The sequence below is a fragment of the Canis aureus genome, chromosome 8 (assembly GCF_053574225.1).
Source record: "Canis aureus isolate CA01 chromosome 8, VMU_Caureus_v.1.0, whole genome shotgun sequence".
In the NCBI taxonomy this organism is placed as follows: domain Eukaryota; kingdom Metazoa; phylum Chordata; class Mammalia; order Carnivora; family Canidae; genus Canis; species Canis aureus.
In genome coordinates, this window is record NC_135618.1 from 53,483,811 (window position 1) to 53,497,133 (window position 13,323).

At 40.8% G+C, this 13,323-nt stretch overlaps 1 protein-coding gene across 8 annotated transcripts in view; it reads right to left on the minus strand.

Annotated features, from left to right (window-relative positions):
- DNAH3 (dynein axonemal heavy chain 3) overlaps nucleotides 1-13,323 on the minus strand; it is a 166,069-nt gene that overhangs the window by 110,071 nt on the left and 42,675 nt on the right. For 5 of the 8 annotated variants that reach the window (XM_077906863.1, XM_077906864.1, XM_077906865.1 and 2 more), the window contains 4 exons: nucleotides 13,113-13,266; nucleotides 12,147-12,291; nucleotides 6,056-6,267; nucleotides 1,692-1,783 (listed from right to left, as the gene is read on the minus strand). In XM_077906863.1, coding sequence (XP_077762989.1) covers nucleotides 1,692-1,783; nucleotides 6,056-6,267; nucleotides 12,147-12,291; nucleotides 13,113-13,266 — 603 coding nt within the window. Of the gene's footprint in view, nucleotides 1-416; nucleotides 742-1,691; nucleotides 1,784-3,240; nucleotides 5,847-6,055; nucleotides 6,268-12,146; nucleotides 12,292-13,112; nucleotides 13,267-13,323 lie in introns of those variants that run through there. The other 3 variants (XM_077906868.1, XM_077906869.1, XM_077906870.1) reach the window with 3 other exon arrangements.

Below are 13,323 nucleotides of genomic sequence, written 5' to 3' on the forward strand. Positions count from 1 at the left end.
TTAATGTTTATTAAGTGCTTAGTGCAGCATAAATGTTCAATGGCTGTTATCTCTTAGAAATATCTTATTGGAAGATAAGGTGGCCTTTTAATGAAATAACCAACATCTGGTAGAAAAGAATATGTCTTCAGGCTGCTCCTCAAAGAGGGCTTGTGATGGTGGTATTGGGGGATTGGGGACTGCATCAGAGCATTCAGGTGGCAGAGGGATTTGGGGGCCTTAGATTAGACCCATTATCCCATGAGAATGAAGAAGGGGTTCCAAACTCTGGCCTGCATCAGAATCACCTGGAGTAGTGCTGCCCATTCAAAATAAAAGGTGAGCCATCTATGTCATTTTAAGTTTTCCAGTAGCCATATTTTTAAAAAGTAAAAGGAAACAGGTGAAATTAATTTTAATAATTTATTTAACTCAGTATATCCAAAATATTATCATTTCAACATGTAATATTAAAACTTATTAGGTATTTTGCTTTTTTTCCCCTTAATTGTGGGATGGTGGAACAGTGATCCCCAGTAAACCAGAGAGAAAGCAGTGTGGGTCCTAGGCTGCCTCTCCTAGGCTTTCTTAATAAGCCTTTGAAATCTAGACCTATTTATACTTCTAGCACTTCTAATTCAGAATAGTTTCATTTCAAGGGCTCAGTAGGATATGTGGCTGATGGCTCTTCACTGGACACACTGCTTTCGTGGGCTATGACAGGCTTATATGTGGCTGGTGGCTCTTCACAGGACACTGGACCTGAAAAAGTGGTTAAAACACAGATTGCAGGGTCCACACCCAGAATTTCTGATTCAGCAGACTGGGGTGGGGCCCGAGAATGTGCATTTCTAACAAGTTCCCAGATGATTATGATGCAGTTGGTCTGGGGCCATGCTCTGAGAAGTGTGTGTGTCGAGTTAGACCTGAATCCAGCTGTCTAACAGGAACTCTAGTTCAGGCAGTACAGCATCTCCCATCCTCTGCCCTGAAGGAAATGTGGACAAACCATCAGAATCCACAGAATATTTGGTCCTGAAAACAGTAATTCTTATACACAGAGTCCAAGGGCATTTGTAGAAAAGGAGAAAAGAAGTGAAGAATTCTCTCACTGACCATGTTTCTTGGACTCCTAAGGGCTCAGAAAGCCATTCCTGTTTATTGTTGTTTGTTTGTTTAAAAAAGCAAACTAAAGCCCAGAAAGGTGGAATGGTTTTACCAGAAACCACTCAGACCTGGGCTTGGAGCTCAGTTTCCAATAACTTTTTTTTTTCCCTTCGGATTTCCCTTTGTTTTGTTTTGAAGATTTTATTTATTTATTCATGAGATACACACACAGAGAGAGGCAGAGACACAGGCAGAGGGAGAATCAGGCTCCATGCAGGGAGCCCGATGTGGGACTCGATCCCGGGACTCCAGAATTACGCCCTGAGCTGAAGGCAGATGCTCAACCACTGAGCCACCCAGGCATCCCTCAGATTTCCCTTTGAAATAAAATCTCTGACTCCATTTTCAAGTCATAATATGTCATCCACTTGGCAGCTGGAAGTGGGTTTCACCAGTAGCTAGTCACCCAAGGTGGAGGTTACTAAAAACATTTAAGTTACTCTGAACCAGAGGGAGAAAAACAGCCTGATATGAGGCTAGTCATATCCTGTGGGAATTCAGATACTTTGACTGAAGAGCTTCCTGAAGGGGAAAAGGAGTCTTACTTGTCAATGAATTTGCTGAACCCGTATTCCAGCATATTTGAGAGGCAAGTTGTTTCTGTGGGCTTTATTTCATAGCCGGCAATCTCACTGATCTGCAGAAAAGAGAGGAAAACAAATGCATATTGTTCAAGGTGGCACTGGCCAGTAGACTTTCCATGATGATGGAAACGTTCTCCTCTGTGCTGTCCCTTACAGTAGCTGCTAGTCACCTGTGCCCATTGAGTCCTGGAAATGTGGCCAGTGTGTCTGAGGATTTGAGTTCTGATTTTTATTTAGTTTTACTTGATTTAAATAGCTGTTTAGCTAATGGCTATCAAATTGGATGGTGCGAGTCTAATAATGTGGGAGGCGGCCTAGGAGGCACACTGCTTCCTCTCTGGTTTATTGGGGATCACTGCTCACCAGCGCTGGGCACAGTGCCAACTTGTGAGCACTCTGGGAGATGGAACCAGATCTGGTTTGTTTTTGTGCTCCAGGGCCTAGTGCAAAGCCTGGTCTATGACAGAAGCTGCAATAAGGGTCTGCTGAGTAAAAGGAGAAAGTCCTGAGTATACAGGATATGCAGAACCCCCAATTCTGTGATCTGAGGATGCTGGGAAGGAGGAAGAAACCCCCTTTGCCCAAATATTTTCCTTTCCACCCCAGTGTGCTAACTTGTTGGAACGGTTAGCATTTGGGCCCATTCCTTTGGTGTAAATACTACCCAGGCTTGTCTTTTAAGTGAAAATATCCCTGAAGAAGTTCGTATGTGAAGTCTCTGATGGCTTTGAGCAGTTTTCTCAAGGACTGAGCAAACATGCTCAAGAGGAGTAGGAGGACCTGAAAGAGAATGAGACTCTGAGAAACCTCACCTACTGCCCAATCTCTGTCCAGCCCTAGGAGGACTATGGGATGTCTTATTTAGCCATGTGTCCCTGAAGCATGGCATTTAGTGGGCATCAGTAAATATCTACAGAGTGAAAACATGAATGAAACAGCTAATTCAAATGGCTTACCAGTCATGGCCTGAGGATACTTGGAGGTCCACTAAGATAATGGAAATCATAGAAGTAATTAACATTTATTGAGGGCTTCTATGAAGTAGGCAGTGTTTTAAGACCTTTATGCACTTATTTCATTCCTCCAATAATGATGAGGAAGTTACTAATGTATTATTATTCCTCTTGTACATATAAGGAAACTGAGACAAAGGAAATATGTACCTTGGCCAAGACCATCCAGCTAATAAATGGCAGAATTGGGACTTGGACCCAGTTCTCCCTACAAAGCTCTTCTCCATCACATCTAGTGAGTCTCTCAGGTCTTCCAGGTACAGTTGTGAAGGTTATACACTACATAACTCTAAAAAAGTACAATTCACACTGTAGTTCCCCAAAACCACATTCCCTAGAGTTATGGAGTACCCAATCTGCACAACTGTTCCTGGTGACCCTGGACTTCGATTTATTCCCTAATACCTGAAAGTACAGCTTAGAACACATACTCTCTCTAGGATTAAATGCTAATAACTATGTAAAGCACTTGGCATAGTGCTTGGCCCATAGAAAAGACTCAGAGATTAGTAGGTTTTTTTTTTTTTTTTCAGATTGCTTTTGTTGATTACAGAGACTAACAAAGCATTTGGTTTCCTAATTCTAAGAGCCTACAGCTGCCCTGTCCAATATGGAGCCACTAACTTCTTGTGGCTATTTGAAAACTTGAAATGTGACAAGCCCAAACTGAGATGTGCTCTAAGTGTAAAAGCACATCATATTCAAGGACTTAGTATGACAAATGTAATGTGAGAGATTACATTAACATTTTTACATTGACTACTTATTGAAAAATATTTTGAATGTTTGGTTAAATATTTTATTTGGTTAAATAAAATATATTCATAAAATTTATTTCACCTGTTTTTGTTTTTTAATGTGGCTACAAGAAACTTTAAAATTAGACATATGGCTTGTATTATTTTCATTGGGCAGCAATGTCCTAGAGGACGATCTTTGGTGCGCATCAGGTGGTCAAATGTCACCCTGTTACGACTTGTTTTAAACCACAGTAGCAACCTCTTTGCTGGTATCAGGGCCCCAAACCCAAGGACCAGCCCTTCCTGCTTAAGTTCTGGGAAATGGTCAGAAACCACAGCACAACCACCCCACACCCCATATCTCCAGAAGATCCATCCTGTACCCTTTAGAGCTAGAGGTGGTTTAACCTTCAGAGTTCCCTGCGAGAGCCAGAAAATCGATCTCCTGAATTAGGCATTAGGGCAGAGAACGGCTTTCCCAGGCTGGCAGCTATCACTGGGGTGGTTTGTGGTTTGACTTACAGTGTAGGCAGGAAGGGGCTCTAGGTGGGAGGGGCACTGTGTGTATCTGGTGGCCTCTCTCCTTTCTGAGCTCACTTTTAACTGTTTAGGCCACTGGGTTTCTGCTTTAGGGGCTCGTTACTCAGGAGCCACCTTCTTGGGGCTATACTCCACTCTTACCTATGGCTATTATCCCCTCTGATCTGGTATTTCTCGCCCCATTTCCCCTAGTCACAGACCTAGATTCCAACTCCCTCTCTCACGGTTTACTAGCCATGTGACAATTTACTCTAAGCCTCAGTTTTCTTATCTGGAGACAATGATATTCCCTACTTCAAAGGGCTGTAGGGAAGATAAAATGAGGGAATCCACACAAAATATACAACAGCACCTAGTTCAGAGTTGGTATTCAATATGTTTGAGCTATTACTGATATTGTTCTTTTAATTCTTATTTTTTTGTTTTTTTTCTTTTAATTCAAAGTAATTTTTTTCCAATCTGTCCACCTAAGTGATCTGTAAATGAGAATTATGAATGTCTAGGATTGGTTGGGCTTTTTAAAGTACCCACATATGAGAACAGCATCATCACAGGGAGAGCACCAAGTAGAGGAGATATCCTGAGTCTCCTGGGAGGGCTGTTTAAATGCCATTGACAAGGGTACTTTCCATAGTGCCACCTTATGGAGAGATAGCACTATCAAAGGCGATTTGTTTACCCAACCTCCCCAGCCCTCCAAATGGGTCAAAGCTCTAGTTGGGCTAGGTCCATGGGGAGTGGCACCCTATGAACACCTATAATTGGGGGTAGCTGCCCCTGTGCGGACCCCTCTGCTAGGGCAGTACAAGACCAGAAGTCTACTCAGATGACTTCTCGCCTGTCCTCCTTTACACCCTTTGCTTAGATGTTGAATTTCAAGGCTTTCTGGGAAATAAAAGCAGTTCCTCTTTACAGAAAACTCTGGAATTTCTGATATATCAAGATCTCTATATTCCCAGAGAGATCAAAATGCTTCTAGCTCAGACTTCATTCTCTGAAAGGTAATGGATGTGCTTTCAGAGTGAGTCCTTCCAGAGGCTTGTCCTCAGTCTTGTGCATGGTTCCCAGAGAGGAATTCCAGGCCGAATCATAGAGAAATCTGCCTATGGAGAGCCAGTCTCATTTCCACCTCCACACAGAGCAACTCCTGGGTAGAGGACGTTTCAAGGCCATTGCTAGCCCTTGAATGTGATGATTATTTTAGAAACACAGTGAGTTTTCTTTTTTCTGCTTAGTGTTCACACCACACTTATCACCCTCACACTTGGTTGCTTATAAAAGTCCCAACTATTTTTAGGGAGAATATTTATTATTCTCATTTATAGACTCAAAGGGCTGAAAGAAGAGTGAAATGTTATTTCTGAACATAGCCTGTTGGACAACGGGGCTCTACAGTCTGGTCAGCCCAAGCAGGAACCATCTGGCATTGTCAGGAGGCAGAAAAGGTGTGGCTTTCTCTTTTGTGTGTCCTAGGTCAAGGGACAAATCAAGGCCTTCCCAATGTAATTCAATGCCCTTATCACCCTGTAGGACCCTGAGCAGCCATTTGCTTAGGGAAGGAGACAAGGAGAGGCTTTGTGGTCATTGGCTAGAGCAGTACTTAAATATCAGCAGTAGGGTCGCCAAAGAAAAGGGTCAACCTGTTCATTCTGCCCCTTTCCTTCCTTTAAAAGATTTTCCCTGGGATCCCTGGGTGGCTCAGTGGTTTAGCACTTGCCTTCGGCCTGGGGCATGATCCTGGAGTCCTGGGATCAAGTCCCACATCAGGCTTCCTGCATGGAGCCTGCTTCTCCCTCTGCCTGTGTCTCTGCCTCTTTCTCTCTCTAATAAATAAATAAAATCTTTAAAAAAAAATAAAAAAATACAAGATTTTCCCCCCCATTACTGCTGCTTTAGCCTCAAGTAGATTCTCCCTTTCAGAAAGCAGACGCTGGACCCAGTATTGATTGGTTCCTGCCTTCTAAAGGGCTACCAAGACCAGGTATGCATTGGGTATGGATTGGGCTGGCGAGGGGTGGAGAGTGACAGGAACCTGCTGCCAGTGCCGGTCTTTCATTCCTGGGTTGCAGGAAATGCTGAGGATAGGGATGTGCTGCTTGAATTTATCAATCTTGACTTTCACATTCTCTGCTAACCGCCTGGGTGCAGGTACATCAGCTAGGGTCTTGGTCAATTTATATATTGTTCTCCACATATTCCCTATTTCCTCTGCAATCTCCTCAGCATTCAGCAAAAAGAGGGGTCCTGAAATAGAAAACATGGGGTGAGGGAAGGGTCAGACCATCGAGTGGTTATTAGTCACGTACACTTCTAACTCTGTGCAATAAGAATTGTGCCTGTGAGTATGGATATTGGAACAGGCACAGGCTTGGAGTTGGATCTGGAACTGAAACATCTCCTTAGCTAATGAAACCCTGAGCATGTTTTCTTGAACCCTTCTAAACCCTCAACAGTATCACCTATGATACAGGGGTAATAATGGACACTCTGGAATGTGATTGTGAACATTAAGTGAGCTAAGTGGCTAATACAATGTCTGGCGTGTAATGCAAGTGCAGTTAAGGAACTGACTGTTGGGATGCCTGGGTGGCTCAGTGGTTGAGCGTTTGCCTTTGGCTCAGGGCATGATCCAGGTCCAGGGATCAAGTCCCGCATTGGGCTCCCTGCCTATGTCTCTGCCTCTCTCTGTCTCTCATGAATAAATAAAATAAAAAATCTTATAAAAAGGAATTGATTGTTAATAGTGGTGTGGATACTATTATAGAGGCAGTAAAGGTGTTCCACAAATGCTGTGAAATATTGACAATTGGGGGATGACAGCTCTGGCAATTTTTATGTAAGTTTGAAATTATCTTAAGATTTTTTATAAACAAAGAATGACCTCTCATTTTTAAAAACATGCTCCAAGACTTTTCTTCATAGGGAACCTATAGCATTTGGGTTTCACATTCAGTCAAAATCCTTCCATGCTGCTGCTTTCTTCCCCTTGGACATTTCAAACAGGTATTAAATCTTGCATCATGATGTTGGAAATTTACTCAGAAGTATTTTTCTTTCATGACTACTGAGACTAAATAAAGCTTTATTAATTTTACGTGCTTAATCAGCCAGACATTTTTGAGGTGAGTAGTCAAAAATTAAAACTTTTTGAAAAGAAGAAATGTATGCAGTATCCAGGGAATATATAAACGTAATAATATATCATGTCCATCAGGGGTTTTCATGGGAATGTAAGGCTGGTTTAATATTTGAAAAATCAGACAATATAATAAACTATATTTGCAGTCTAAAAAAGGAAAATCACATGATAATATCAATTGATGTGGAAAAAGCATTCGACAAAATTCAGTATCCATTCATGATAAAAACCTCTAAACCAACTAGGAATAGGAAAGAGCTTACTCAGCTCAATAAGGGGCATTTATGAAAAACCTATACTACCATTAGACTCTCTATTGGAACTTTGAACAGCTTTTTACATGTCACTCATACTTCACTAAAGTGCTTTTAAAAAACCAAACCAAACCAAGCCAAACCCCTAATAGTTAATGGTGAAAGATGTAATACTTTTTCCCTAAGATGAGGAACAAGGCAAGGATTTTCACTCTAACAATTCCTAATCTATATCATACTTAAAGTCCTTGACAATACAACGAGGCATGAAAAAGAAATAGGAGGCATACAGCCTGGAAAACAAGAAATAAAATGTCTTAGTTTTCCAGATGACATGACTATTTATATAGATGATCCAAGAAATCTAAAGAATAGCAATAAGTGGGTCGCCTGGGTGGCTCAGTTAGCTGAGCAATGGATTCTTGATTTCAGCTCAGGTCATGACCTTGGGGTTGTGGAACTCTGAATTGGGCTCAGTGGGGAGTCTGCTTGAGGATTCTCTCCCTTCTTTCTGTCCCTCCCCCTGCTCATATGTGTGTGTGTGTGTGTGTGTGTGTGCGCCTGCACTCTCACTCTCAAATAAATAAATCTTAAAAAAAATAAAGTACAGCAGTAACAAAATCTTTGCTAGTGAGCAAAAACGTTGTAACAGAAATAGGAAGACATCTGATAGGTTCATTAGTAGACCGAACACAGATGAAAGAATCTTTGAGCTTAAGGATATATCATTAGAAACTTCCAAAATTAAAAAAAAAAAAAAAAGATGGGGAAAAAATTGGAACAGAATGGCTAAGAACTGTGGGATAACTACAAAAGATATGACACACAAGTAATGGAAATAACAGAGGGAGAATGAAGAGAATGGAACAGAAAAAAATATTTGAAGAATAAGACTGAGAATATTCCCCAAATTAATGTCAGCCACCAAGCCACAGATCCAGGATTAATGCCAAAAACTACACTTAGATATATTCAAGCTGTAGAAAATCAAAGTTAAAGAAAAAACTTTAAAACAGCCAGAGGGTAGGGGAACCACCATACCTTAGGGGAGCAAAGATAAGCATTACATTCCCTTTTTCCTCAGAAACCATACAAACAAGAATAGAGTGGAATGAGAGAAGAAAAACCCCACCAACCTTAAAGTTCTGTATTCTGAGAAATTATCCTTCTAGAGTGAAGGAACAAAAAATACTTTTTCAGACAAACAAATTGAGAGAATTTGTTGCCAGTAGACCTATGTTGCAATAAATGTTACAAGAAGTTCTTTTTTTTTTTTTTTTTTAAGATTTTATTTATTTATTCATGAGAGATACAGAGAGGCAGAAACATAGGCAGAGGGAGAAGCAGGCTCCCTGCAGCGAGCCTGATGCAGGACTCAATCCCCAGGACCCTGAGATCATGACCTGAAGCAAAGGCAGACATTCAACCACTGAGCCACTCAGGTGCCCGTTACAAGAAGTTCTTGAAAAGAAGGAAAAGGATTTGTCAGAAACTCAGACTTACATAAAGAAAGGAAGAGCATTAGAGAAGGAAAAGTGAAGGTAAAATAAATATTTTTATTTTCCCTATTCTTAGCTGATCTAACAGTTAAGTTTGTTCAAAATAATAAAAGCAACAATATATTTGATGATTACAGTTTATATACAGATGAAATGAATAACAGAAATGATAACAACAGATGGAAGAGAGGAATCAGGGATACTTTCCTATTACAAGACATTTTTTTAAAAAAGATTTTATTTACTCATGAGAGAGACAGAGAGGCAGAGACATAGGCAGTGGGAGAAACAGGCTCCACGCAGGGAGCCCGACGTGGGACTCGATCTAGGGTCTCCAGGATGGCGCCCTGGGCTGAGGGCGGCGCTAAACTGCTGAGCCACCCAGGCTGTCCTACAAGACATTTTTTATTTTTTTATTTTTATTTTTTAAAGATTTTATTTATTTATTTTTCATAGAGACACACACACACACAGAGGCACAGACACAGGCAGAGGGTGACGTGGGACTCGATCCGAAGTCTCCAGGATCACGCCCTCAGCTGCAGGCGGCGCTAAACCGCTGCGCCACCGGGGCTGCCCGAGACATTTTTTTAAACAAAGTTATATATAAACCTTAAATATAGCCCAGCAATCTACTCCTGAGCATTTACCCCAGAGGAATGAAAACTTATGTCAACATGAAAATGCAGGCATGAATGTTTATAGCAGCTATTCATAAGAGTCTGAAACTGGTAATAGCCCAAATATCTACCAATGGGTAAGTGGGGTAAATGAGCTGGTATATCCACGCAATAGAATACTACCCCAAGCATAAAAGGGAAGGACCTATGGTTATAACTAATAACTTGAATGAATCTCAAAGTAGTATGCAGTGTGAAAGAAGCACTTTCAAAAGGTTATACACTGTATCATTCTACTTACAAAACAATTTCAAAAAGAGAAAACTATAGTAACAGTGAAGAGCTCCACAGTGCCAGGTCTTTTGGCTGGGGGTAGTGTGTGACTTTTGGCTGGTGGTAGAGTGACTACAAAGGGGGCAGTATGAGAAATTTTATTGAAGTGATGAAACTTGTTTTGTTTTTTAAGATTTTATTTATTTATTCATGAGAGACACAGAGAGAGGCAGAGACACAGGCAGAGGGAGAAGCAGGCTCCATGCAGGGAGCCCAACATGGGACTCAATCTTGGGACTCCAGGATCTTGCTCTGGGCCAAAGGTGGCGCTAAACTGCTGAGCCACCCGGGCTGCCCAACTTCTGCTTTCTGATTGTGGTGAATCTATATATGTGTTAACATTTAGAACTATATGCCAGAATGTTCTTTCTGCTGTTATGAATTTAAAATTAAAAATTTAGGGACACCTAGGTAGCTCAGTAGTTGAGCATCTGCCTTTGGCTCAGGGCATGACCTTGGAACCCTGGGATCAAGTCCCACATTGGGTTCCCCAGAGGGAGCCTGCTTCTCCCTCTGCCTATGTCTCTGCCTCTCTCTGTGTGTCTCTCATGAATAAATAAGATCTTTTAAAAAAATAAAGATTTAAAGGCAAAAAAATTTTAATACAATTTATCTTTTCAATAAAAAGACGGTAAACTATAAATATTTCCTTAACACCATAAAAATTTTGTATCTCAAACCAACAAAAAGCATCATGTTTAAAGGTGACACTCTGTAAAAGCTCCCATTACAATTAGGAATAAGACAAAGGGGCCCATTATTAGCACTGTTTATTTTGGAGGTGCTAATCAACACAGACAGTGAATAAAAAAGGGGGTATACAAATAAGGTAAAATATTAGAATTGTCCAGATATGATTGATTACATGGAAAAATTAAGAGCATCAGTGAAAAAGGAAAAAATTTTAAGTGAAAAAGAAAAATACCAATTCAAATATTAAATCAGCCAAATAAATAAATAAATAAATAAATAAATTGGCAAAAATAGTTTTAAAAGCTATTATTTCCCAGATTTGTTAAGGGTATGAGGAATGGGCACTCTTAGTACTGCTAGAAGGGTAGTTTTAAAATTTAAAACATAACTTTTCTGGAAGACAGTAACAACAACAACAAAAACAGTTTTTAAACTCCTAATAGGGCAGCCCTGGTGGCTCAGTGGTTTAGTGCTGCCTTCAGCCCAGGGCCGGATTCTGGAGACCCAGGATTGAGTCCTGCGTTGGGCTTCCTGCATGGAGCCTGCTTCTGCCTCTGCCTGTGTCTCTGCCTCTCCCTCTCTCTGTGTCTCTCATGAATAAATAAATTCTTAAAGAAAAAAAAAAGGGTTGGTACTTCAAAAAAATAAATAAACTCCTAATAATTTTTATCACATGACTTTTGATCTAGCTATTTCACTTTCAGGAACTTCTCCTAAGAAAATGATCATAGTTGCATCTATTAAACGGGCAACAGACGTTCATCACAGTTGTGGTCATTTAACATTGAAGCAATGGAAACAAACTGTGGGCTCAGCTCTAAGGATCTTGGAGTTTGTCCTCTGCTTATGTACACTCTCCCCAGGTGACATCATTCATGGCTTTTCATTGTAATCTACAATCAATTATTTCCCAATATAAATCACCCCCCCCAGACATATAACTTAACTTCAGGCTGATATATTCAACTGTTGATTAATATTCCCATTTGGGTGTCTGCAGACACCTTGAACTCTGTATATTCAAACCGATGGGTCTTTTTTCCCAGCAAATTTGTTACTTCTCTTGTTTAGTGATGGCAATATTCACCAAATTGCCTGGGCTCATAATCTGGGAGTCCCCCAGTTTCTTCCCTCTCCCTCCCTGCCCCCTGCCCCATATCAGATCAATCCTGATAAGTCCAGATAAGTCCTGTTGACTCTACCTCCTCCATTTCTCCCTAACCTCCAGGATCTAGAGAAAAAGTAGTAGTTTACAGATGTCTATGGCACTCTGGGCTTTCTTAAAGCAGCACAGTGGTGGAAATGCCATCTTCTTCTTCCCCCCATCTGCCTCTTTGCAACCCATGGCTCTGGTTGGCTGCCTCTTCTATTTTTACCCTGGTGACAGGTCTGGCTCTTCAATTCCTATTTACTATCATTATCACATCACAAAAATTTGACTGTGTGGATGTGTTAATCCAGAGTATAACAATATGATGAAAAGTCTAGCTTAAATCTGAAGTCCAAACCCTATTCTAGAACTGGCTGGGTTGGATCCACTACCCCATCAGCCACCATGTCCCAGTAGACTAAGCCCAAAGCGTACCATTCATCCACTCCTCTGACTTGATGCTAAACTCATATGCCGTCAGCCATAGCTGCTCATAAGGCACTTTGTTGATCATCAAGGCTTGCAGGAGAGGGAAGGTACTCTTCTCCTTTTCCAACAGTTCCTCCTCCTTATTGATCAACTGCAGGGCAAAAGGGGATGCTGTTTAATTGGGTGGGTGGTTTTCTGAACCCTAGAAGACACCATGGCAAATTTCTCAGTGCTTTGAAAGACAAGTTGAGGAAGATGTTCATTCATCCAGAGAGTAAGAGAGGAAAATAAGACATAGGCTCAAATAAGAAGGTCCTTCTGCTACCTCTGAGGGCTGTGACAGCTAAGATCTAGCTGGATGAAACTCTAGGATAAATTGCTGCTTGCTCCATCATCTTTGATCCCACTCTACCATATCCATTTCCCCATTTTCACAATTTTCATATGTATGTTAGCTGTTTACATGATGCTGCCCCTTTTTATGCTGACTTACCTCAACAATAAGAGCTTTAAGGGTTAAAGAACTCACTAGTTGACCTTCAGGGAAATTTATTTAGCCTCTCCAAGCCTTAGTTCTCCTATTTAAATAGAGATAAATGGGGATGATAACAGTACCTACCCCAAAGGTTTGTTATGGGTATTAAGTGATATATCATATATGAAGCCCTTTGTATATTGTCAAGCACATAATAAATACTCAATGTATGTGAGCAACTATTCTACTGTAATTGTTTCTTTTTTTTTTTTTTTTTCTGTAATTGTTTCTTTGTGTACTCAATGACTAACAAAAAAGCTGCCATAATGTAGGGGTGTAGAAAAAGAGAGTTGAAAGCACCAATGAATGAACTGGTCAATCCACCAATCAATACTATCCACCTGACAGGTAATGTTAAGAAAATACAAAACTGAGAAGCAGACTCAACAGGACAGGACAATCATAAGTCTCCAGCCCCAGACGCCAAGACTCCAAACCTCAAATTCCACCAGTGCTTGATCTAGGTTCTTTGAAAGCTCGTGAAGCTTTTCAACATTGTTCTTCATTTCTTCTGTGGTCATCACTTCACGTTTCCTAAACCCTTCCAGTTCCTTGTTGTAGCCTTCAAGTTTCGACCCAAATTCTGAGCACCTAAAAGTAAAGGACAGCCCCATCACATTTGAACTTTCCACTTTTGATTTTCAAAGT